Here is a 21,166-nt window from a genome sequence, read left to right as displayed (position 1 = left end):
TGAAAAGGTATGGAGACAGGATGCATCCCTGGCGTACACCCTTCCCAATTTTGAACCATGCAGTGTTACCTTGCTCTGTTCTGAATAGGTTTCGTATTAGCACAATTAAATTAGCACAATTCCAGGATTAGACTGCTTGAATTCAGACCCTATTCAGCCATTTGCCTTGGGCCAGTCTCAAACATTCTCTGCCTCATTTGCTTTCCCTTTAAATTGTAGAATCTGCCTTTAATACCTATCACTGACAAGATTAAAGTAATAAAGCAGTTGGACAGAAGGCTTGATTGTGATCTAGTCACTGGCTGGATTCCAGAAGTAGATTTCCAGTCCTTTCTAGCCAGTCTTTTTAGTCTAGAAGCTCTGCTGTAAACTGCACAGTGCCAACCACTCTGCAGCCTCCACTGACAGACAGGTGGTTGCTGTAATGAAGCTCTCTTGCCAGAAGTCAATCCAGAGTCTCCTGCATGAAAGATGAGAGTCCCACCGCTGAACCTCACGACCTTAAAATTTGCTGGGGGTATTCTAACACTCATTTTCATCTTGTTTCTCACTGAAAGTCTGTGGTTAGGGACCTCTCTAAAGCACTCAAGAGCAACATTGTCTCTCTGGAGACTAAGGTGTGCCTGATACAGGCCATGGTTTTTGCAATCACTTGTTATGCATCAGAGAGTTGGACAATGACTAGGGAGGATAGAAGGAGAATTGACACCTTTGAGCTGTGGTGCTGGAGAAGAGTATTGAATGTTCCATGGACTGCCAAGAAAACAAACAGATCCATCCTAGAGAGGGTTAAATCAAGCTACTCCTTGGAGGCAAGAATTCTGGGGCTTCGTCTGACATATTTTGGACATGTAAGGAGAGACAGGTCCTTGGAGAGGGACATCATGCTTGGTAGGGTAGAGGGACAGCGCAAGGGGAAGACCCTCTATGAGGTGGATTGATTCAGTGACTGGGGTAATCGGGATGGGTGTGTCAGAGGCAATGCGATTGGCACAGGATAGAGCAGGGTTTAGGGCTGTTGTACATAGGGTCGCTATGAGTTGCAAATGACTCGACGGCACATAACAATAACAACTCACTGAAAGGCAAGCGCAAAGGGGATTGGATCCAAACCCATTGCTGTTGAGTTGATTTTGACTCTTCACTCACTCACTCACTGCCATCAAGGGGGTTCCGACTCATAGGGTTTTCAAGACCGTAAATTGCAGTGGGAGGAGACTGCCCATTTTGCTCCCTCAGAGTTGCTGGCGGAAATGAACCTCTAGAGGTGTGCAGCACAATCCTCCCAGTTCTACAGCACCAGTGCTCCCTTTGACTCACATTGTTATTGTTAGGTATTGTTGACTCAACTACAACTCATAGCGACCCTATAAACATTACAGCTTTAGAAACCCTATGGTGCGGGTCTAGCCTGACTTATAGGGTTGCTATGAGTAAGGACATCATGCTCAGAAGAGTAGAGTGTCAGCGAAAGAGAGGAAGACCCCCATCGAGACGGATTGACACAGTGACTGCAGCAATGGGCTCAAGTGTAACAGAGACTATGGGGATGGCACAGGATTCAGAGCGGTTGTTCAGGGTCCCTATGAGTCATACTTAACAGGACCTAACAACAACAACAACAACGAGTTGCTCTGAATGTGAAAGATAGGAGGGAAGGTTTTATCATCCTCTATTTACAAAAACAACTGCCACCAAGTCAATCCCAATTCATAGCAACCCTCCAATAGGCTGCGAGCCTTCCCAGGAGGCGATTGCTTCCACAGAATGTGTGCTGGGTTCGAACCACCAATCTTTCAGATAGTAGTGTAAGATGTAACACATCGTACCACCAATTTCCATTTCCAGGTAAGCACACTAAGGATCATAGAACTTAAGTGACTTTCCCAGGGCCACAGACATACTGAGTGGTAGAGACAGACTTCAAATTCTCTTTGACCCAACTCTAGGGCCCAGTGCCAGCCATTACTATGTCTCCATTCTGGGCTCAGACCTGGTGACACTCTTGCATCTTGAAGAGCCAAGTCCAGTGTTGAGTTCTGAAAGACCCTCACCTTTCCCAGGACCAGTTGCCACCCAATCAACTCTTGACTGCAGTGTGTGAGAACTATACTCCATAGTTTTCGGTTTTACTGTAAATTTACAGAAAAGGATCTCCAGGCCTTTCTTCCAAGGCACCTCAGGATGCATTCGAACCTCTAGCATTTCATTTAGCAACTGAGTGTGTTAACTGGTTGCACCAACCAAGGATCCCACCCTCAGCCTAGGCTGCATCCTTTTTGACAAGAGAATGAGAACACCTTTGGAGGAGACTTAGTGATGAGTTGATTGGAGATTATCAACCCAGCAGCATTCCCTGTGGGGTCAGCTTCACCACAGCCCTCTTCTCAATGGTGGGCAGGAGAAGAAGTGCCCCCTGTCCCTTGAGCCCAGACCCCCTCAGGGCTCATAAGCGGAATAAGCAAGTCCTAATGGGCAGGCTGCTTTCGGGTGAAAACCAGAGAGAAATCCCAGACGTGTTGCTTTATTTTGATACAAAACCCAAGTCGTGTGACAATGGAAATTCTTTTCCTCTTGTCCTCTGCTCTCTGGCCCTGTTGACAGAAGACTGACTTGCTAATTCTGGCTGGGGGTTTTCCCTCCCTGAGCTGTTTTTCTCTTTTTATCTTCATCAATGGAAGAGGGCTGCTCTGCCTTTCAAACTGTCAGAAGGTACCTGGGGTTTTGTGTATTTTTTTTTTCTCTTTCACATAATTCTCTGGGTCTTTTCCCAGATCTGTATTTTCTCTCTCAAGTTAACTTCGAACATGTTTAAGTTTCCGCCCATGTGACTTCCAGCGTGAGTTAACCAGAAACCACAAGAGAGAGAGCAAACCCCAAAGCGAACGACATGTCACTGTGGGGGGCAGTGCCTCTGCATCCCAGAGTGAGGAGGACACAGGGGTCGCAGGTGGCTGCAGGGCCGGCAGAGGAGGGACCAGAGTTGGGCTAGTGGCTCCAGGGACAGTCAAGAAGGGAAGCCAGGTGGTGACAAGAGAGCCAGAGGCTCCTGGTGCTGTGTGCTCGAGCCCGGAAGATTTCAGCCATGCCTCATAGCTCCGACAGCAGCGACTCCAGCTTCAGCCGCTCACCTCCCCCCGGCAAGCAGGTAGATCCCTCCTTTCCCCCTCTCCTACCTTCTGATTCTCTTGAGGGGCCAGGGAGATGAGACATCTTGCTAAGCCTGCCCAGGAACCCAAGGAGCGAGGAAGTGGTTCATTGTACCAGCTCTCTATTATACTTGAGTCAGTGTCTCTGCAATTGAGCTGAGCGTCCCTCCTTTCCCTCTCTCCTACCTTCTGAGCCTCCTGAGGGGCCAGGGAGATGAGACGTCTTGCTCAGCCTGCCCAGGAACCCAAGGAACGAGGGAGTGGCTAATGGTACCAGCTCTCTCGAACACTTAAGACATGGTATCTGCAACTGAGCTGTTCATATTTGCAGAGCCACCCAAGCTCCCATTCATTTTGCCAAAGCTCCTTTTGCTGCCCTATCACCTCCTCCCCATTGTGGTTTCCACCCATGAAGCTTTCTAGGAAGCCAAGGACAGAGGGAGCATCCAAGAACTTTGATGTCTTGGAAAGGTCTAGTTGTTTTGAGACAAGAGGAGAGGAGGAAAGCTAAGCTGGGATGCCGGCAGGCAGAACCCACATCCTCGAGAAATTGCTCCCTAGGAGAGAGCTGATAGGGCAAGAGGGGAAAAGGGGGTCCCGCAGAAGTTTGAGCAAAAATTGAAGTAGGCAGATGGGGAAGCCAGGCTGGTACAGAGGGACGTGCAGGGCGTTGCTGGGTTGCTGACACAGTTAGAGAGTAGGGATGCTGGGACTGTGACAATACTTTCTTCCATGGTTTTTGGACAGGAGAGAGGGAATAATCAGGAGTTGGCCGTGAAAAAGTATTGAAGACGTTTGTTAGCCATCAGTTCTACCCTAGGGAAACCAGAGAGCATGGGGTTTGGGTTCTGGGGCATCTGCAGCCTGTATTAGGACTTATATGACTGAAGTCTTCAGCTTAAAGGTTGACCAAATTAGAGTACCCTGCCTACCTCCAATCTTCTGGGGCTTTCTCTCCATCACAATCCTTGCCATCCCTCTCTATAGGAAACCCTCTTTCGCCTCCAATACGTTAGTGGCTTACATCTTTGCCATTTAAAAACGCTATCCTCCCCTTAGCACAGGAAGACTTTCAAAGTGTTGCCGCCAAAATAGTACATAAACATATAAGGCAAACACTTTGCAGAGCTGTTGAACCAAGAGCAACAGGTTGGGAGACATTCCAGTGGGGACCTCTAGAGGGCAGACTAGTCAGGCCTCGGCTCAAGATGGTATCAGAGTGGCTGGGGCTGCCTGGAAGCTGTATTCTTCTTAGGAAGGAAATTACTCATGGCTTCCATGGTAACGCAGCTCCCCATGCTCTCAGAGGAAGAGTGCCTCCTTCCTATCTAACCCTTTGGCCTCTGGAAGAGTGGGCACGTTGGCGTGACACATGATCCCTGGGCCTCCAGCTCATGAGGATGTGAGAGGGAATGAGATCGGGGTACAGGAGGGATTTGCTCAGATTCCTGCACTTTTCTCAGTGGCATCTGAGGGGAAACTGGAGCTAACAAACTCCTCTACTCAAGCAGAGGACGGGTCCATCTCTAAAATGCACTTAGATGAATGTTCTAAGGTCTCCTTGTCCCCCAGGCAATGTCCACTACCTGAACAACCAGGAGATCACCACCATTAAAATCACTCTAGCTGGCATCTGGCATATAGTCTGTGGTTACGTGCTGTGTTCAGGTCTGAGGCGGATGGAATGGAGGGTATACAGGGATAGAAAAGGCTGCTCTGGGGAGTGGGGGGCAGACCTCAGCCTAGAGAGGCAGGAAAAGAGACTCCAAGTGTAATAGTGAGACAGTCCAAGCAGAAGCTTGGGGCACAACCAGTCAGCGGAAGGCTAAGGGGGTGAATTGGAAGAATAACTGACTTAGCACCAGAAGATACTATTCTCTGATGACCACGGCCTCTTGGATGAACTCTCTGAGCCTCTGTTCTCACACATATGCAATAGGAATAATAATACCAACTTCACAAAAACTGGAACATTAAATGAGCACCTCTGGGAAGGCAGTTGTACAGAGACTGACACATGACCAACAAAAGTTTTAAAAATAAAAACAAAGGAAAAAAGAAACTTCAAGAAGGCTCTGGGTCAGGCAGTGAAGGGAATAAGGGTGGAGCAGTTCTAAGGAGAATGGCAGGTGGTAAAATGTATTTCATCACCTTAACCATTTTTGTCAAAACACAGTTCGCTGTGGGCAGGAGGTATCTTGTGTAAGCTTTTTTCTTTTTTTTTTGGGGGGGGGGAATCACAAATAACTGATATAGACAATAGTTCTCTTGTGGGCGCAGGCTCTTGTTAAATAGTAGGTGGGCGAATGAGGGAGTGAGTGGATGAAGAGATGAAAAAATGGATGAATGGATGAACACCAAACACCATGAGATCCTGCTTTAATTCAGAAGAGAGGAGCAAGTTCATCCAATTCTCATCATCTCTGCTTCCCAGGACTCAACGGATGACGTGAGAAAAGTGCAAAGAAGGGAGAAAAATCGCATTGCTGCCCAGAAGAGCCGACAGAGACAGACACAGAAAGCAGACACCCTGCACTTGGTGAGTTTGGGGACCTTCCTCAAGTCTCTTGAGCTTTATATTGTTCTCTCCACCATCGATGTGCCCTTGGACTACACCCTTGATTCTGCCTGTGGAAGCAACTGCATGTGGTGAGGGTCCATAGAGGGGTAAGGGCTGTGAGAGAGTGGGGTGACGAGGTGAAGTGCTCCCATGAATGTATTGAAAAGATTCCGAAGTAAGGCATGGAAAGGAAGACTGAACAGGGGAGAAGGAGCCATTCTACCTGGCCCCCAAGAGGGTACAAGGGCTAGATGAGTGAACTGTAGGAAGCCTAGAGACTGGGCAGAAGCTCAGAGACTGGGCAGAGAGCAAGCAAGGGCCGGCAGACAGCTCCATCCTTATGAGCTGCAGAGGTGAAGGCACAGTGACGTGGTGGAGCCTAGCAGGCCTTACGTGCTTGGGGACGTGCATTATCTTGCATTGCTGAGACCACACATGGCCCGACCTATGGGAGGACAGTCTCTTGCAATCACCTTAAGCTTTTATTTGGATCCGGGAGGTCCACAGAGTGCTGCACCTTATTCTTCCTTCCTGAACATCATTAAACTTTATTTTGGTGATTCTATCTTTAAGGATATCCCAAGAGGTGATGCTGTTTGAGTGCATTTATCTGGGATCGTCGCCTTCTTGGTTGAGTTACCTCTCATCCCGAACTTTCTAGAGAATTGTAATCCCACCAGTGGCCTAAAGCCCTTGCACTGTGTTTCCAGCTCACGGATGTGAGTTTCATCAAGCAGTGCTTCCTCCTTGACTCCCGTACGCTACTGCCTTGTAATCCTCTCCCCATTCTGGCCCTTCCTTTCGTTCTCATTTATACAGCTTGTCTACCTCACCCATCTTCCTTGCTCTCATCCCTTCCTTTAGAAACTCCACCTCCCTGTACTTCTGGAAACATTCCCATTCCTCCAGTGTCCCAAGCATTCACTCCAGGGCTAGAAAGAGAGCATTGCTATCAACACTCAATAACAAAACAAATAGCTTCTACTTACTTGAAAGATGGAAATGATAATCAATGGATATTTGAACTTTATCACCAATAAATAGCGTAATTTTTAGGGGGGAAAATGGTTATTCTCTAAAAACCCTAAATTCTAATGTAGCCTTGGAAGGGAAAATAGCCTGCATCAACATCCAGGGTGGAGAGTGTGTTTTATTTGAACTGTGTCCACCAGCTGCGCCCTTGCACACAGACATAGTCTTGAAATTCATGTCTGTTGAACTAGAGAGGGAATAATTGGTGAACTTGAAGTCTGTATGTGCCTCTCTTTGATAGTTGCAAGGATTTCAGCTGTCTCTCTGTGTAAGAAGAGTGAGAGTCAAAATATTGAACCCATCCAATGTCCTACTCATGAGTATTTTGGGATAAACTCTGGAATCTAGAGTCTTTGGAGACACAATCATGTAGCTACAACATCCACCCCAGCACCTACCAATACATCCACTGTCCACCTCAGTTTCTAAACAATATTCATTTTCACCACACTTGGACACACCCTGCTCCCCACCACCTTCCTTTGAACACTATAGTGTGGGCCTTAGTTTTGTTTTGGCTTGGGTGGGTTTTTTGCCTAGTACATAGGTCATTTCAGCATCTACAAACCAAGCAAGATTGACTGTAATCAATCCAACTTAGATTCTTGACTTCAGTAGAAGATTTGGGTGGTCACGTATCTACAGCCTTCATAACAGGGCATTTGACTGTGGTCTAAAGTGTTTGTTTCCTCTCAGATTATAATCACCTATCTTCTCTATCCATTATCTCTTTTAATTATGTTTGTGATTTAAGTAGAAAAAAAATCTTGTTAACTACCAGCATTTTTAAGGTTGAGTGTTTCCTTCTTGACACCTCCCGTTGAGGTTCCTCTAGCCCTCATAGCCATAAGACTCATCTGCTAATATTTGAAAGACCAAGGTTTCAAAGCTACCACAAGTTCAGTATCAAAATGGACCATATTCACGCTATTTTAGTTTTTTATGAACTGGGTCCCTGGTTCCTTAGTGGTGAGCATATGTACTGCCAACGCAAGGACTCGTGGTTCAAATCTATCTACCTGCTTCATAGAGAAAGAGGAGCCATCTCCTCCTATGCAATTTACTGCTTCTGAAAACCCACTGGAGGGTCAGCTATGAGTAGGTTCTGACTTGATGGTATACAACAATAACAAATGTGCCGGATCAAAGTTGTTTTCTTGGTTTCAACTAGTCACTATTGTCTCTCTTAAAATACCCCAACAATTGTCACAAAACTATAATTATCTTGTTTCTCCAGTGAAACCATGGATGCTTACAATTTAAAATTTTCAGTACTCAACAGCACATAACAACAACATACTATGGAAGGTGTCAAATGCATTAATGGTTGGCTACACAATGCAGACAGAGAGTGGGGTGGAGCTCCCTGATTAAAACAAGCGTGGAAGGAGGAGTGGCATCCACTTCCATAATAGCTTGCCTCTGGAAACCCTATGAACCTGGAGAGAGGATGAAAGGCACCCAAGAGTCAAGGACTGTCCTTCATAGGGTCGCTATGAGTCGCCTGCAACTTGACGGCACTTAACAACAACAACAACCACCACCCTATGGAAGGCTTGGACAAAAATGCTGTGCATTGGTTTTTTTAAAAAAAAATAATAGAAAAAGAACCTTTCTGACCATCTACTTCGTCTCATCCCAATGTCACACTCCAACACTGGTGAGTCCTCATAGGAAACTGGGACAAAAGAGTCTTTTCATGATTGTGACATCAGCAAACTGAGTTCTATTTTAATTCTTCATTAGTTGTTCATAGAAATACCTATTATACTTGGCTCCCACTCTCCGTAAGACTCCTACATGATCTATTAGGCATAGTAACTCACTCAGTCACTAATAACTGACACTCTAGTAGGTTTCTGAATGGCTGTAAATTGCACACAGGAGAAGACTGCCTATCTATCTTTTTCCTGTGGAGTTGCTGGTAGATCCAAACCTAACAAGGATCTTTGGGTTAGGAGTCCAGTCTCCCTACAGACGAGGCATAGTAAAGACATTGACTATAAATGACAAAGGTATCTCTTGACTAGTTAATTTCCAAAATATATTAGTAACTAATAAGCTGATCTAAAATAGTTAGCTAACAGTATTAGAAATGACAAGAAAGATAATTACATTAAAAATGAATATAAGATATAAGGTTTTAATTCATAAAAAATAATAACAATAGGCATTAATGGAGGAAAAGGAACCACCAAAGCAACAATAATAACAAAAACAACAATAGAAAATAGAAAGAAGAAATTAAATAAAAAGAATACAGATCTAATTTTTTAAAAAACTCTAAAATTATCCTAAGTGACTTTAAAAGGTTCAAATGAGAGTTATTGTCTTTAATCTATACATTTAATGCAATCTCAGTAAAAATCCAGTAGTATTTTCTGAGACTTTGATGATGAGAACTAGGTTAGCTATACCAAGTTCACATAGAAAAAGAATCATGAATTAATTTTACAACTGTGAGTAAACAGAGATTATATTAAGTCTATGTGTTCATTTACAAGGAATATCAGACCCACTGATTAGTAGAAGTAAGAGCAGGAGAGGAGAGGACCATTGCTGAACCTTATAGGACCACGGATGTTGTTAATGAGGACAGTTCCCCTTGGAGGAGTTAGCAGAGCTGGGCTCCACATTGTCTTTGCTCTGCTTACAGACTGTGAGTAGCATAATGCTTCATGGTTAATATAAGAAAAACCACTAAAAGCAAAATTGGGGCGGGGAGGAGGTCTTAAATTAGTAATGTGGTTTGGAAACAATCTGATTTCATGATGCATCTTAAAAGCTAAGGGTCCTTCACCAACAGGGCAAGGGTCTTCTATGCCCTTCTTGGAGCATGTTCTATGCTAAAGAATGGAACACTGCATTTAAATCGGTGAGGGAAAGAACTGTCTCAAAGAAATATATGATTAGGTATTATTTGCATGACAACAGTCCAGAATAAGAGGTGCATAGCAACGTGGACTGGAGGGCAGGAGAGAGGGAGGAAATTGTGCAACAGTTGAAAGAAGCTTTTATTTTTACATTTTTAAAAATTATTATTAATTTTAATAGACATTTAGAGGTTTTGGATTTCCATTCATTCATTGCAGCACTTTTCTCCCTGCCCACCCCTCCCCACCAGCTCACTCCCCCCTCCGAAGAGAAAAAGAAAAAAAAATTCCTTCATTAGTATACAATTCCCACATCCCTTCCCCCACCTCCCACCCCCGAGTACACTTCTCTATGCAACCTTAATTGAAAGAAACTTTTTAAAGAGAAAAGCTAACTTGGGGGGCCGGGAGGCTAGAGAGGAAAATGTGCAACAATGAATGAATGGAAATCCAAGTTTTCTGAAACCTTTCATTAAAATGTCAATTTTAAAAATAGAATTAAATACAGAAAAAAAGATAAAACCGTTCAAAAAATGTAGGGAGAGTGTGAAAAATACAATGTCTTGCCAATAGTCAGCCTTCACTAAAATATTCATTGAATAAAAAAAAAAAAAAAGAAAAAGAACCATGGAGAAATGTCAGGAAAATTCTAAAGAAGAGTAATTTGTAATGATTAGCTGAATAAGATAAGGTAAATTAGAAATATAAAAGTCAAAACAATTTGTAAAAGACAGAAGTTTAGACAGACTTTTGTTATTAGGTTGTTCTGTACCAGCATGTCTACTACAACTCCTAGTGACCCTAGGAACAGTGAATCAGAACCTCGCCCTATCCTGTGTCACAGCCTCCACCATGTTCAAGGCCATTGTCACTGTCCTTATGTCATTCCACCTAATTGAGAGTCTTCCTCTGTTTCACTGACCCTCCACTTTTAAGTCATTTTCCAAGGACTGGCTCTAGAACACAGAAATACACCCATATATAAATTCAAATTTTGAGACCAAAATACATATGTCAACTCCTAACACATAAGTACAAACTCAGAATGCAGAATAATTAGGATGATCTTTCAATCAGTGAAAAAAAGTAGAATTGTTTAATAGAGCTAGAACAACCGGCTAAAGTATTTGGGAGAAGCAGCAAAACAAAAGCCAAACAGCCTGGATCCTTCTTATATAACACACAAACACAGATTAAGTTGGGGGGGGGGGAGAGATATTTGAAAAAACATTAGCACTAAAATGATTTTGAAATGAAAGAGTCCTCTCCATATAAAATATAAAATAGAAATCCCTGAAATCATAAAGGAACAGGTTGATATATGTAACCATGTAAAAGGATAAAATGTCTGTGCAGCCGAAAATACTACATGTAAGATCACAAGCAAATAACAGACTGAGTAAAGTATCTTTTCCTTAAAAAACAACATGCTGACTTCATACAGAACGCTTATGAATAAGAAAACAACCCAAAAAGAAAAATGAACAATGCCTGTGAACAGACAATTTCTAAAAAGAGAAAAAGAAACAGCAAATAAATACGTGAAAAGATACCAGACTCATTTAATTGGGGAAGTGCTGATTAAAGTAACAAGTAACCATGGAATACCCTGTCACCTTCTCAGAGATGAAAATGCTGTCAATATCAATGGTCCATGGCAGTGGAGAGGCAGGCACCAGTAGCCCCTACTACCCCCTGGATTATAAATCAGTATAACCCACTTAGAGGGCAATTTGGTCACGTTCATCCTACAACAATCTACATATTGTCTATGCTCTGTGATTCAGCAGTTCAAAATCTTTATTTCTAGGAATCTATTCAATTACAAATGTGTAAAGATTATCGTTGCTGCATTGTAATAGCAAAGACTAGAAACAAGCTAAATACCCATCAGTAGGGCAATTATGAAATAAATTCTAGAACTCTAGTGGCATAGTCCGTAAGGAGTCTCACTGTTAACCTAAAGACCGCCCCACTCCAGCAGTTCAAATCCACCAGCAGCTCCTCAGGAAAAAGATGGGGCATCTCTTCCAGTATAATTTACAGCCTTGGAAACTCAAAGCAGGGTCATTTATAAGCCGGTTCCAATTTGATGACAATGAGTGAGTTTTGACTCATCTCTTTAGGGCTGCCAACTCAACGGTACACAGCTTGGATCCACCACCTGCTCCATAAAAGATGGGCAATCTCCTTCTGTGCTTCTGAAAACCCACTGAGGGTCAGCTATGGGTTGGTTCCCACTCAATGGTATAAAGAACATTTAGTGGTATATGTTGGAGATGTTAAAAAGAATGTGTTTCATCTGAATGGTGCTAATCTAGAAAGGTTATCAAATGTCTTTACCCTTAAGTGAAAGGGTATGAATATATAGTACTAAACTTTTTCCCATCTGTGTATTTAATGAGCCAGAAAGGGCATAAATATGTGTTGAGTAGACAAAAAATTGTTAATGAGATTTCTTTCTGGGAAGTAGAATTGAAGCAGGAGGGAGATACTTTACATTTTTTTTTTTTACCTTTCCTAGAATAGGGATTTTTAAAAATCATATGCTTTGATTTTAGTAAGACAGATATTTAAATTTTCAACATTGATCATGTCAGGTAATTTCTGTTCTCATTAAGATGTTAAACTTTGAAAATAGTCTTGTGCTGTGACATTTCATCTCTTGAATGTCTCAGTTTGTTGGGAAAACTGATTTCATTGAGATCTGAATAACCCTACAGTCCATAGCTCTGGTGGCCTAGCAGTAAGTGGTTGTGCTGCAAATCCAAAGGAACACAGTTCAAACCCACCAGCTGCTTCATGGGAGAAGGATGGGCAATCTCCTTCCATGTAAGATGTGTATACATCTCTCCTCTTGAAAATTCACTGAAGAGTCAGCTGTGAGTCGTTTCAACTCGACTGCACACAACACCACCACCAAAGTCCACAGTAGGGAGTTCAGCTGTTAACTGAAATGTGGCCTCTCTGTGGCAGTTCCAATCCACTAGTGGTTTCTTCAGGAGAAGGAGAAGTAGTCTCCTCCTTTGCAATTTACAGCCTCCAAAAACCAGCTGGAGGATCTGCTATGAGTTCATTCTGACTGGACAGCAATACCTTGAGTTTTGTTTGCTTGTTTGAAAGACCTTGGTAGGTTGTAAACAAACCACTCTTAGGCAAAGCAAACCGGTTTCATCTCATGTGGCTGTCCTGGCCAATAGCAGTGGATTTTCTGTAGCAGGAACAATGATTTTTTTTTCTTTCTTTTTTTTAACTTTATCTTTTTATTCCTTTATTTCAGTCTCCAGGGTCAGTGCAAAAGAGAACTGAGATCAGCTAGAAGGCTTCATTTGTGAAAAAGATAAAAGTGCAATAAATGGGACAGGTGAACTATTAGCTCAGAACTGTGCTGTTGACAAGGTAGATGTGACTTCCTGGAGCTGGAAGCAAATTTGGGTAAAGCATCAGTTGCTGGAAGTTAAGCTCCACTCTTAGATGTAGGTCAAAGAGTTGCCGCCTGAGGCTCACTCCTGGAGTCTCTTATCAGAGTAAACAAAACAAAAATAAAGAAGGGTTCCAGGGTATATGTTTAAAGTTGTATAGTACAAGCAATCATGAGTGTAAATTAAGCATAAAATGAAGCTTTGCAGTCCTGCTGTGGGGGTGGGGGAGGTATTTGGAGGTAGAAGGAAACAGAATAATAAAGAAAAAGATGTTCACCAAACATATGAGCTTCTGGAAATCCGTAGGATGGTACCACTGTCGTTGGCCTTCTATACTTCTGGGCCTCAAAGACAGGACAACTTTTGGCCCCATTTCCCTCTTAGAGTTGTTTTTCTCTTTCTGGGAGACCTGATTTGTCCAGATTATAGGGTAAAGAGTTCAAGAAAAAAGAGAAAAGCACTCAATGACACGGATTGATCCCACAACTACAGTGGTGGGCTCAAATACAACAGCAATTGCAAGGTTGATAGAGGATCAGAAAGTGTTTTACTCTGCTGCGCATAGTGTCACTGTGAATTGGCACTGACTCAAAAACACCAAACAATTTTTGTTGTTAGGTATCATCAAGTGGAGTATGACTCATAGCAAACCTATGAACAGCCAACCTTAACCCTGCCCTTTTCTGTGCCATTCTTATCATCTCTGGCACACTAGAGCCCACTGCTGAAGTCACCATGTCAACCCATCTCGTTGGTCTTCTTCTCCTCCACTGTCCCCTTTCGAGGATAGCCTCGCCTTATTACATGTCAAAAGTTTGAAAGACAAAGTCTTGTCATGTTTGCTTCCAAGTAGCACTCTCACAGCACTTTTCCCAAGATATATCTGTTTGTTCTCATGGTAGTCCATGGGATATTCAGTACCCCTCTCCAGCACCACAGCTCACACTTCAAAATATATATCTGGAAATTTCCACTCTAAAGAAGTTCAATGCGTCATTAATGCAAAAGAGAAACTCCCTCATGTCGTTATTGCTACTAACTTCTTTCCTAAATATCATTCATTTATTGTTGTAAAGATTTGTACAGCAAAACAAACAGCAATTCAACGATCCAATGACGTTGGTTACATTATTTGTTGGTGACCTTTCTTTATAACCTTTTCTAAATCGTCTCATTATCAGCAACGCAAGCTCAGTGGCCCCTACTTCTCATCTAACCTTCCAGGCTGCTATTGTCAACTTGGTCTCATACAGATAATTCTTTGTAAGAAAACATTAGTCTTTGTGGGGAGGGATTGCATAACAATGAAAGAGTTTTCCTCTTACTTTTCAAGGAGAAGAGTGCATTGTGGGAGGAGGGTGGGCGGGGAGAAAAGTGCAACAATGAATGACTAGAAACCCTAAGTCTCTGTAAACTTTCACTAAAATTAATTTTAAAAAAAAGAAAAAATTAGTCAGAGCAGACATTCTCTTCTATTTACGCTAAATAAATTTTTTAGTTTAACCCTTCCTTATGTGGGAAATATACAGTTACCACCTATATTTTATACCAATGAGATTTATTGGGAAACTCTTATCCCACATTTAGTGCACACTAACATCTGGTGGGACCTGAATAATTGTGTGAATCTGAAGAAAATAGCCTCATTCCATAAACCTCAGCATCAGGGATCCCTCCAGACATAGGTGTCCTACTTGCTATATTAAAAAAAAAATTATCTCAAAGACTTAGTTTTTTCCACTTCATTCAAAACCCTTTCCACTATTACACATGATACAGTAAGAAACAAAACAAAGAAACGGAAAACAATTCCGTTTTGAAAAGGATTTATAGATGACTTCAGGGGATAGTTTCAATTTAATGATTAGGTTTTAAAACATCCTCAGTAAAATTGTTTGAAGGTTTCAAAATATTATTAATTGAGCAAGCACTAGATGCAATGTCTCATTTCAGTCTCATTTCTCTGCAAAATAGCCTTGCTTTATAAGATCTTTCTTGGATTAAGTAACTTATCCAGGGTTCCACTGCTTGTGACTAGGTTTATCTGATTTCAGAAAGCATGTTCCTAACCACTCAATTTAACTGGCCCTTTCTCCATCCTCTCCTAAAGATACATTCATTCTACCTAATTTACCATATTTCTTCACATAAATATTTCACAACTGCCTTTTACACTTATTTGCCAACTGCACCCAGGTATTTTCATAAATCCTGGAAGGTATTTTAATAAATTCTACACTAATTTGTTTTTACATGTTGCTAGGAAAAAAGTCTACGTAGGGTACTTACAAACCCATCTGGGGCCAAGAGGGGCAGGCGTGGCTGGCAAGCACACATAGAAGGATCATGTTATTTGGGTAAAAATAAGGGACATTCCCCTTTGATTTCTTCCTATGTTAATTTCTTTTTATGTTCTTCAAGCAAAACTTTATAAAATGCATACTCTTACTCCACTATTGCTGTTGCTAGGTGTTGTTAAGTGTCAAGTCGCAGGCGACTCATAGCTGTATGAAGGAGAGTCCTCGACACTTGGGTGCCTTTCATCCTCTCTCCAGTTTCATAGGGTTTCCGGAGGCAAGCTATTATGGAAGTGGATGCCACTCCTCCTTCCAAGCTTGTTTTAATCGGGGAGCTCCACCCCACTCTCTGTCCGCATTAATGCATTTGACACATCTTTGTCACAGTGTTCAGCCTCACAGCAACCAAAAGTGACCACTGTACAGCAACTTGTACACCAGGGCTATACGACTGCTAGGTGTTAGCGTGTCAAATTCAATTCTTAGTCACCGTGTGAACAACAGATCTGAACCCTGCCCTGTCCTGCACCACCCTCATGATTTCTGAGATCTCCAGCCAGTTGTTACAGAAAGTAAATTCATCTCTGTGGCAAAACCAAAATTACAGACACACACAAACATACACAATCAACCATAAGGGAAGCATTTTCCCCGGAGACGAAGTGTAGCGGTGGGAAGGCATAAGAAAGAAGAACAGAGAGTGGAGAAGGTGCCATTACAATGTGGGGATTTAAACCAATGGCATGAAATAGAATCTGGATGAACTGTAGAATGGAAGGCTCATTTGCTCTGTAAATGTTCACTCAAATAATAAAAAAGGGTTTTTTTTAAAAAAATTCTTACTACATCATTATTTGAGAACAGTAAATATTTTATCAATGCTGTAAAATTGGCCAGGGATACAACATAGGGAGAAGTCTATTATTTATTTAGTCACCACATGAAGTCTATTTAGACTGTTATTAAATGGGATTATGTAGGTTTGTATTCGTCAACATGGAAAGATGTCAATAATATAGTCTTGAGTGGAAAGCAAATTACAGAGAATTTGCTGGGTATGATCCCGTTAATGTAAAATTTGTGGGCTGAGCATGTTTGCATGCAAGAAGAGATTTCTGGAAGTATATTCATCAAGATACAAACTGGTTATTTCTGGGTAGTTGAGTGTGGGGGTAGTTTGCCTTCTACTGAGCACTTCTCTCTATATTTTTTTTTGTGATGATTTGATGAATGCTTAGACCATTTGCATTTGGGAGGGGAAAAGCCAGGGTGATCCATCAGCCCCAACTGCTTGTCACACTGACGACTCATCAGTGTGGTTAATATTTGGAGGCATGTTTGAAGAAGTTAACCAACTCTAAGCAGTTGCAATATCTGTTCAAATGGGATTTGACCTCCCAAGTTAGGAACTGACAACTTCCTATTCAACAGATATCTTCAGTAACACTTCAGTAACATACACCCATCTTCCTTCCCTCCTTCCTTCCTTCCTTCCTTCCTTCCTTCCTTCCTTCCTTGTAAGGGGAAAACATTTCATTAACCAACTTCATGTAATTAACACAGCCTCAAGCCACCAGGACACAGGGCCCCCCAACACCTTTAATCTTCTCCTCAGCTCTTCTGCTGAAGAATTTGGCCTTCACAATGACTTGTTGCTTTGGGAGCTTTCCCTTCCTCAAAACTTTGTAATAACCCTATCGAACCACATCAATGATGGGAGCAGCTACAGTCTTGCTTTTTGCAGCATTTACCCTTGTCTGCTCACTGACCAAGGTCCACAATTTGTCAAGGTTGACAGTTGTGCAGAAGCTCTGATTCCTCTTCAGGTGGTGATGTCTCATACCAACCTTTCCAAAATAACATGGATGATATTTGTCAAAGTTGATCCTGTGGTGATGCAAGGCACCAGCATTACATCGGCCTCCAGGATGCTTCAGATGCTTCCCGATGTGGCCCTGGCCGTGACTCATGTGGCCCCTAAGTTTCCAGGTCTTCCTCGGTCTTGACAGCATTTTGGTTGCCTACAGGAAAAAGAGCACAGACATTTTTCTTAAGAGTCTTGTCAGACAGCCTCTGTTTCAGCTGTTCAGAAGTCTTCTTAGTGTCCTCTGTAGGACTTTGTCTGGCCCTGTTACTTCCCAGCCAGGAGGTGGGTCTGCAGAACAAAGGTCCCTGCAGAGGCTGAGAGATCTGTATTGGGTCCAATCATGGGTTCAAATGTGCCTCGCAGCAGGAAGAGCAATAATTACAGTCATACCTGAAAGGTCACTAAGAAGCTGGAGACATTCCAATCAGCCTGGTGTAAGATGGCTATAGCCAATCAGAAGAGAGCACAACCACCGACCACATCCTACCTAAACGTCTGCTATGGCACAACCCATCTAAGGGTCCTAAGCAGCTCCTTACATGGAAACAGGCAAAGGGCATCCAATTAGTGTCCTCCATAGAGAGAGCTGACCACCGAATAGATCAACTTACAGCCCACCTCCACCTCCACCCCACCAACCTCCACCCACAAACATAAAACCTTAGTTGTAGCTTACACACACACACACACACACACACACACTTCTCATCCCTGCTGCCTTCCTTTGGCCTGGGGCTGCAGAACTTTGTCCAGAGAGTGGATAATAAATTCCTTTGTTTTACTTCATCTGGGTCTCCCTGGCCTTTTTTACCTCACAATACCTTATTAACAAAAAGACTGGAATTATTCTAGACTGACTTGTTCTATCACTCATGAGGACACTGACACCTGTCTTACAGCCTTCGAGGAACCCAAATTTCTAGTCTCCCCACTTGGTCTTATTTTGTTTTGTGCCAGTTTAATGACTAGGTCTTTGCTATGCAGAGGGTTTTGCTCCCATGCATCTTCTTGTGAAGAGTAAGTCAAGAAGGACGCCATTAACCAAGACACCTGGATGTCAAGCCAACAGCAGAAGACCAGAGGGGGAGAGACAGTGAGAACCCAAGCTTATTAATAAAGGCTAATGTTTAAATGTTCCTTTATTTTCAAAGATTTTTAGGTGGTGATACAAAGAATAATGTGACAGATTTGGGAAAATAGTTGTATTAAATAGTTGTTGGATGACACAAAAGATATCTTATAGGAAGAGAGAAAATGATTATCAAGAAGACAGAAAATTTTAAGGAGAAAAAAAAGACATCAAAATAGATGTCAGAAGAAACTCTGAAACTTGCCTTTGAACACTGAGTAGCTAAAATGAAAGGAAAATATAAAGTAAAAGAACTCAAGATTTCAAAGGGTGGCTTTGAAACATGAAGTATTATGAAATATGCAAAGACTTAGAGTTAAAAAACCAAAAGGGAAGAATACATTTGGCTAATCTCTAGATGAAAGAACTAAAGAAAAAAATATAATTGTTCCTCATTTGTTGACTATCTCATTATCTGACATATCACATTTAAAACAATAGTTTAAAAAAATCTACTAGTAATTTTGCACATTAACAACATTTTTCTGGTTGCTCCTTGAAGGCAAGTCTCACATACTTTGGGCATGTTGCCAAGAGGAACTAGTTCTTGAAGAAGGACATCATGCTTGAAAGGGTGAAGGGTCAGTGCAGGAGAGAAAGATCCTGAATGAGATAGACTGACACAATAACTGGTATAATGAGATTTAAGTGTGTCGGAGACAGTAAGAGTAGCTCAGGAAAGGACAGGATTCAGGGCCATGGTTCATAGAGTCACTATGAATCACAGTCAACTTGACCATGTTGTTGTTGTTGTTGTTGTGTGCCGTCGAGTCGCTTGCGACTCATAGCAACCCTATGTACAACAGCCCTAAACTCCGCTCTATCCTGTGCCAATCGCACTGTCTCCGTGACTCCCATCCCAACTATCCCAGTCACTGAATCAATCCACCTCATAGAGGGCCTTCCTCTCCTGCGCCGTCCCTCCACCCTCCCAACATGATGTCCCTCTCCAAGGACCGGTCTCTCCTCACAACATGTCCAAAGTATATTAGACGGAGCCTCAGAATCCTTGCCTCCAAGGAGCCACCCGGTTTAACCCTTTCCAGGACAAATCTGTTTGTTTTCCTAGCAGTCCATGGTATTCTCAATACTCTTCTCCAGCACCACAGCTCAAAGGCATCAATTCTCCTTCTATCTTCCTTGGTCATTGTCTAACTTTCTGATGCATAACAGGTGATTGCGAAGACCATGGCCTGTATCAGACGCACCTTAGTCTCCAGAGAGACACCATTGCTCTTCAGCACTTTGGAGAGGTCCCTAACAGCAGACTTTCCCATGGCAATGCACCTTTTAATTTCCTGGCTGCTGGTGCCAAGAGTGTTGACTATGGAGCCAAGCAAACTAAAGCTGTGTACAATCTCAATCTCTTCACCATCCATCCTGATGCTGCCGATGAGGAAAGAGTAATACTGTCAGCGATGGTTAAAGTAACATGTCCGCATGGCTGAGCCATGCTTCTTACTGTTTTGACACTTATGCTATAATATAGTCATTCTCTGTTCTGTTACCTCATGCGGTCATCGTCCATTTTTTTAAATTTGCTTATTGTTTGATTTTTTTTTATTGGTTTGCTTACAAAGTTTGTATGCATTGTGTTTCCCACTATTCTTCATCCACATTAGGTTTCATACAATCATTCACATGTACTATGTATTATAAAATTAATCACCGTTAAATCTTACCTATCTTCAACCTGTCTTTTCACCTGGACCCTTCCTTCTTCCTTTCCCCCCACCCATCTGCCACCAAATTGTGCATCCTCCATTCTTTAAACAATTTTGTTTGTTTGGTTTTTCATCCTCAATTTTTGCATACACTGATTTATGCATAATAACCTAGTCTTTGGAATAGAACCATGTTGATAAGTGAGGAAGGGGTTTACTAGAAGCTGTACTTAAACTAGTCAAGAAAGCACCAGTTAAGAGATCAAATGACATATTGCATTGGGCAGATCTGCTGCCAAAGACCAGTTTTAAAGTGTTAAGAAGTTAAAAATGTCATTTTCAGGGCTAAGATGTGCCTGACCCAAGCCATGGTATCTGCAATTGCTTCATACGCATGCAAATGCTGGACAGTGAATAAGAAGTATGTGAGAATAAGCAATGCTTTTTAATTTTGATGTTGGAAAAGACTCTTAGAGTTGCAATGGCAGAAGGACTAGCAAATGTCTTGGAATTAGGACAGTCAAAGTGCTCTTCAGAAGTGAGAGTACAACTTTGTCTTATGTCCTTTGGATATGTCACCAGAGGGAATCAGTCTCTGGAGAAGGACATTGTGCTCAGTAGAGTAGATGGCGGGTAAGTGTGAATGAGCAAGTCCCTCAGTGAGATGAGGTGGCACAGTGGTTGTGGCAATAGGCCCTGGCATGGTAACAGTTGTGAGGATGATGACAGACCTGACAGTGTTCCCTTTGGTTGTGCGCTGGGTCACTATGACAGAACCAACAAAAACACAAAGGCAGGGCTTCACAAGTTTGGCAGTGTTGACATTTGGGAAAGGATAATTCTTTGTTTTTTTCATAAAACTTTTTTTCTTCTTTATTTTTGTTTTTATATTGTGCTTTTAATGAAAGTTTACAGAACAGTTGGATTTTCATTAATTCATGATTGCACATTTTCCTCCCTATACCACTCAGTTCACTAGCTCTAAGAGAGATGCAAATCAAAACAACTATGAGATATCATCTCACCCCAGTAAGAATAGCAAAATAGAACAGCAAGCAACAAATGCTGGCGAGGATGTGGAGAAACTGGAACTCTTATTCACTGTTGGTGGGAATGTAAGATGGTGTAACCATTGTGGAAGGCGGTGTGGCGTTTTCTCAAAAAATTGCAAAT

The 21,166-nt window shown here is 42.2% G+C and overlaps 1 protein-coding gene across 1 annotated transcript in view; it reads left to right on the top strand.

The window, feature by feature from the left end:
* The first annotated feature begins 3,085 nt into the window (after positions 1-3,085).
* The window catches only part of BATF (basic leucine zipper transcription factor, ATF-like), a 45,350-nt gene continuing 27,269 nt past the window's right edge, over positions 3,086-21,166 (top strand). Inside the window, exons 1-2 of the mRNA XM_006884665.1 lie at positions 3,086-3,148; positions 5,584-5,688. Of these exons, the coding sequence (XP_006884727.1) occupies positions 3,086-3,148; positions 5,584-5,688 (168 nt within the window). The remainder of the gene's footprint in view (positions 3,149-5,583; positions 5,689-21,166) is intronic.

Source organism: Elephantulus edwardii, unplaced genomic scaffold (genome assembly GCF_000299155.1).
Source record: "Elephantulus edwardii isolate Elephantulus edwardi_28Jun2011 unplaced genomic scaffold, EleEdw1.0 scaffold00037, whole genome shotgun sequence".
Classification (NCBI taxonomy): Eukaryota; Metazoa; Chordata; class Mammalia; order Macroscelidea; family Macroscelididae; genus Elephantulus; species Elephantulus edwardii.
The sequence above is the reverse complement of the archived record's forward strand: the minus strand, read 5'-3'. Positions and strand labels throughout refer to the sequence as shown.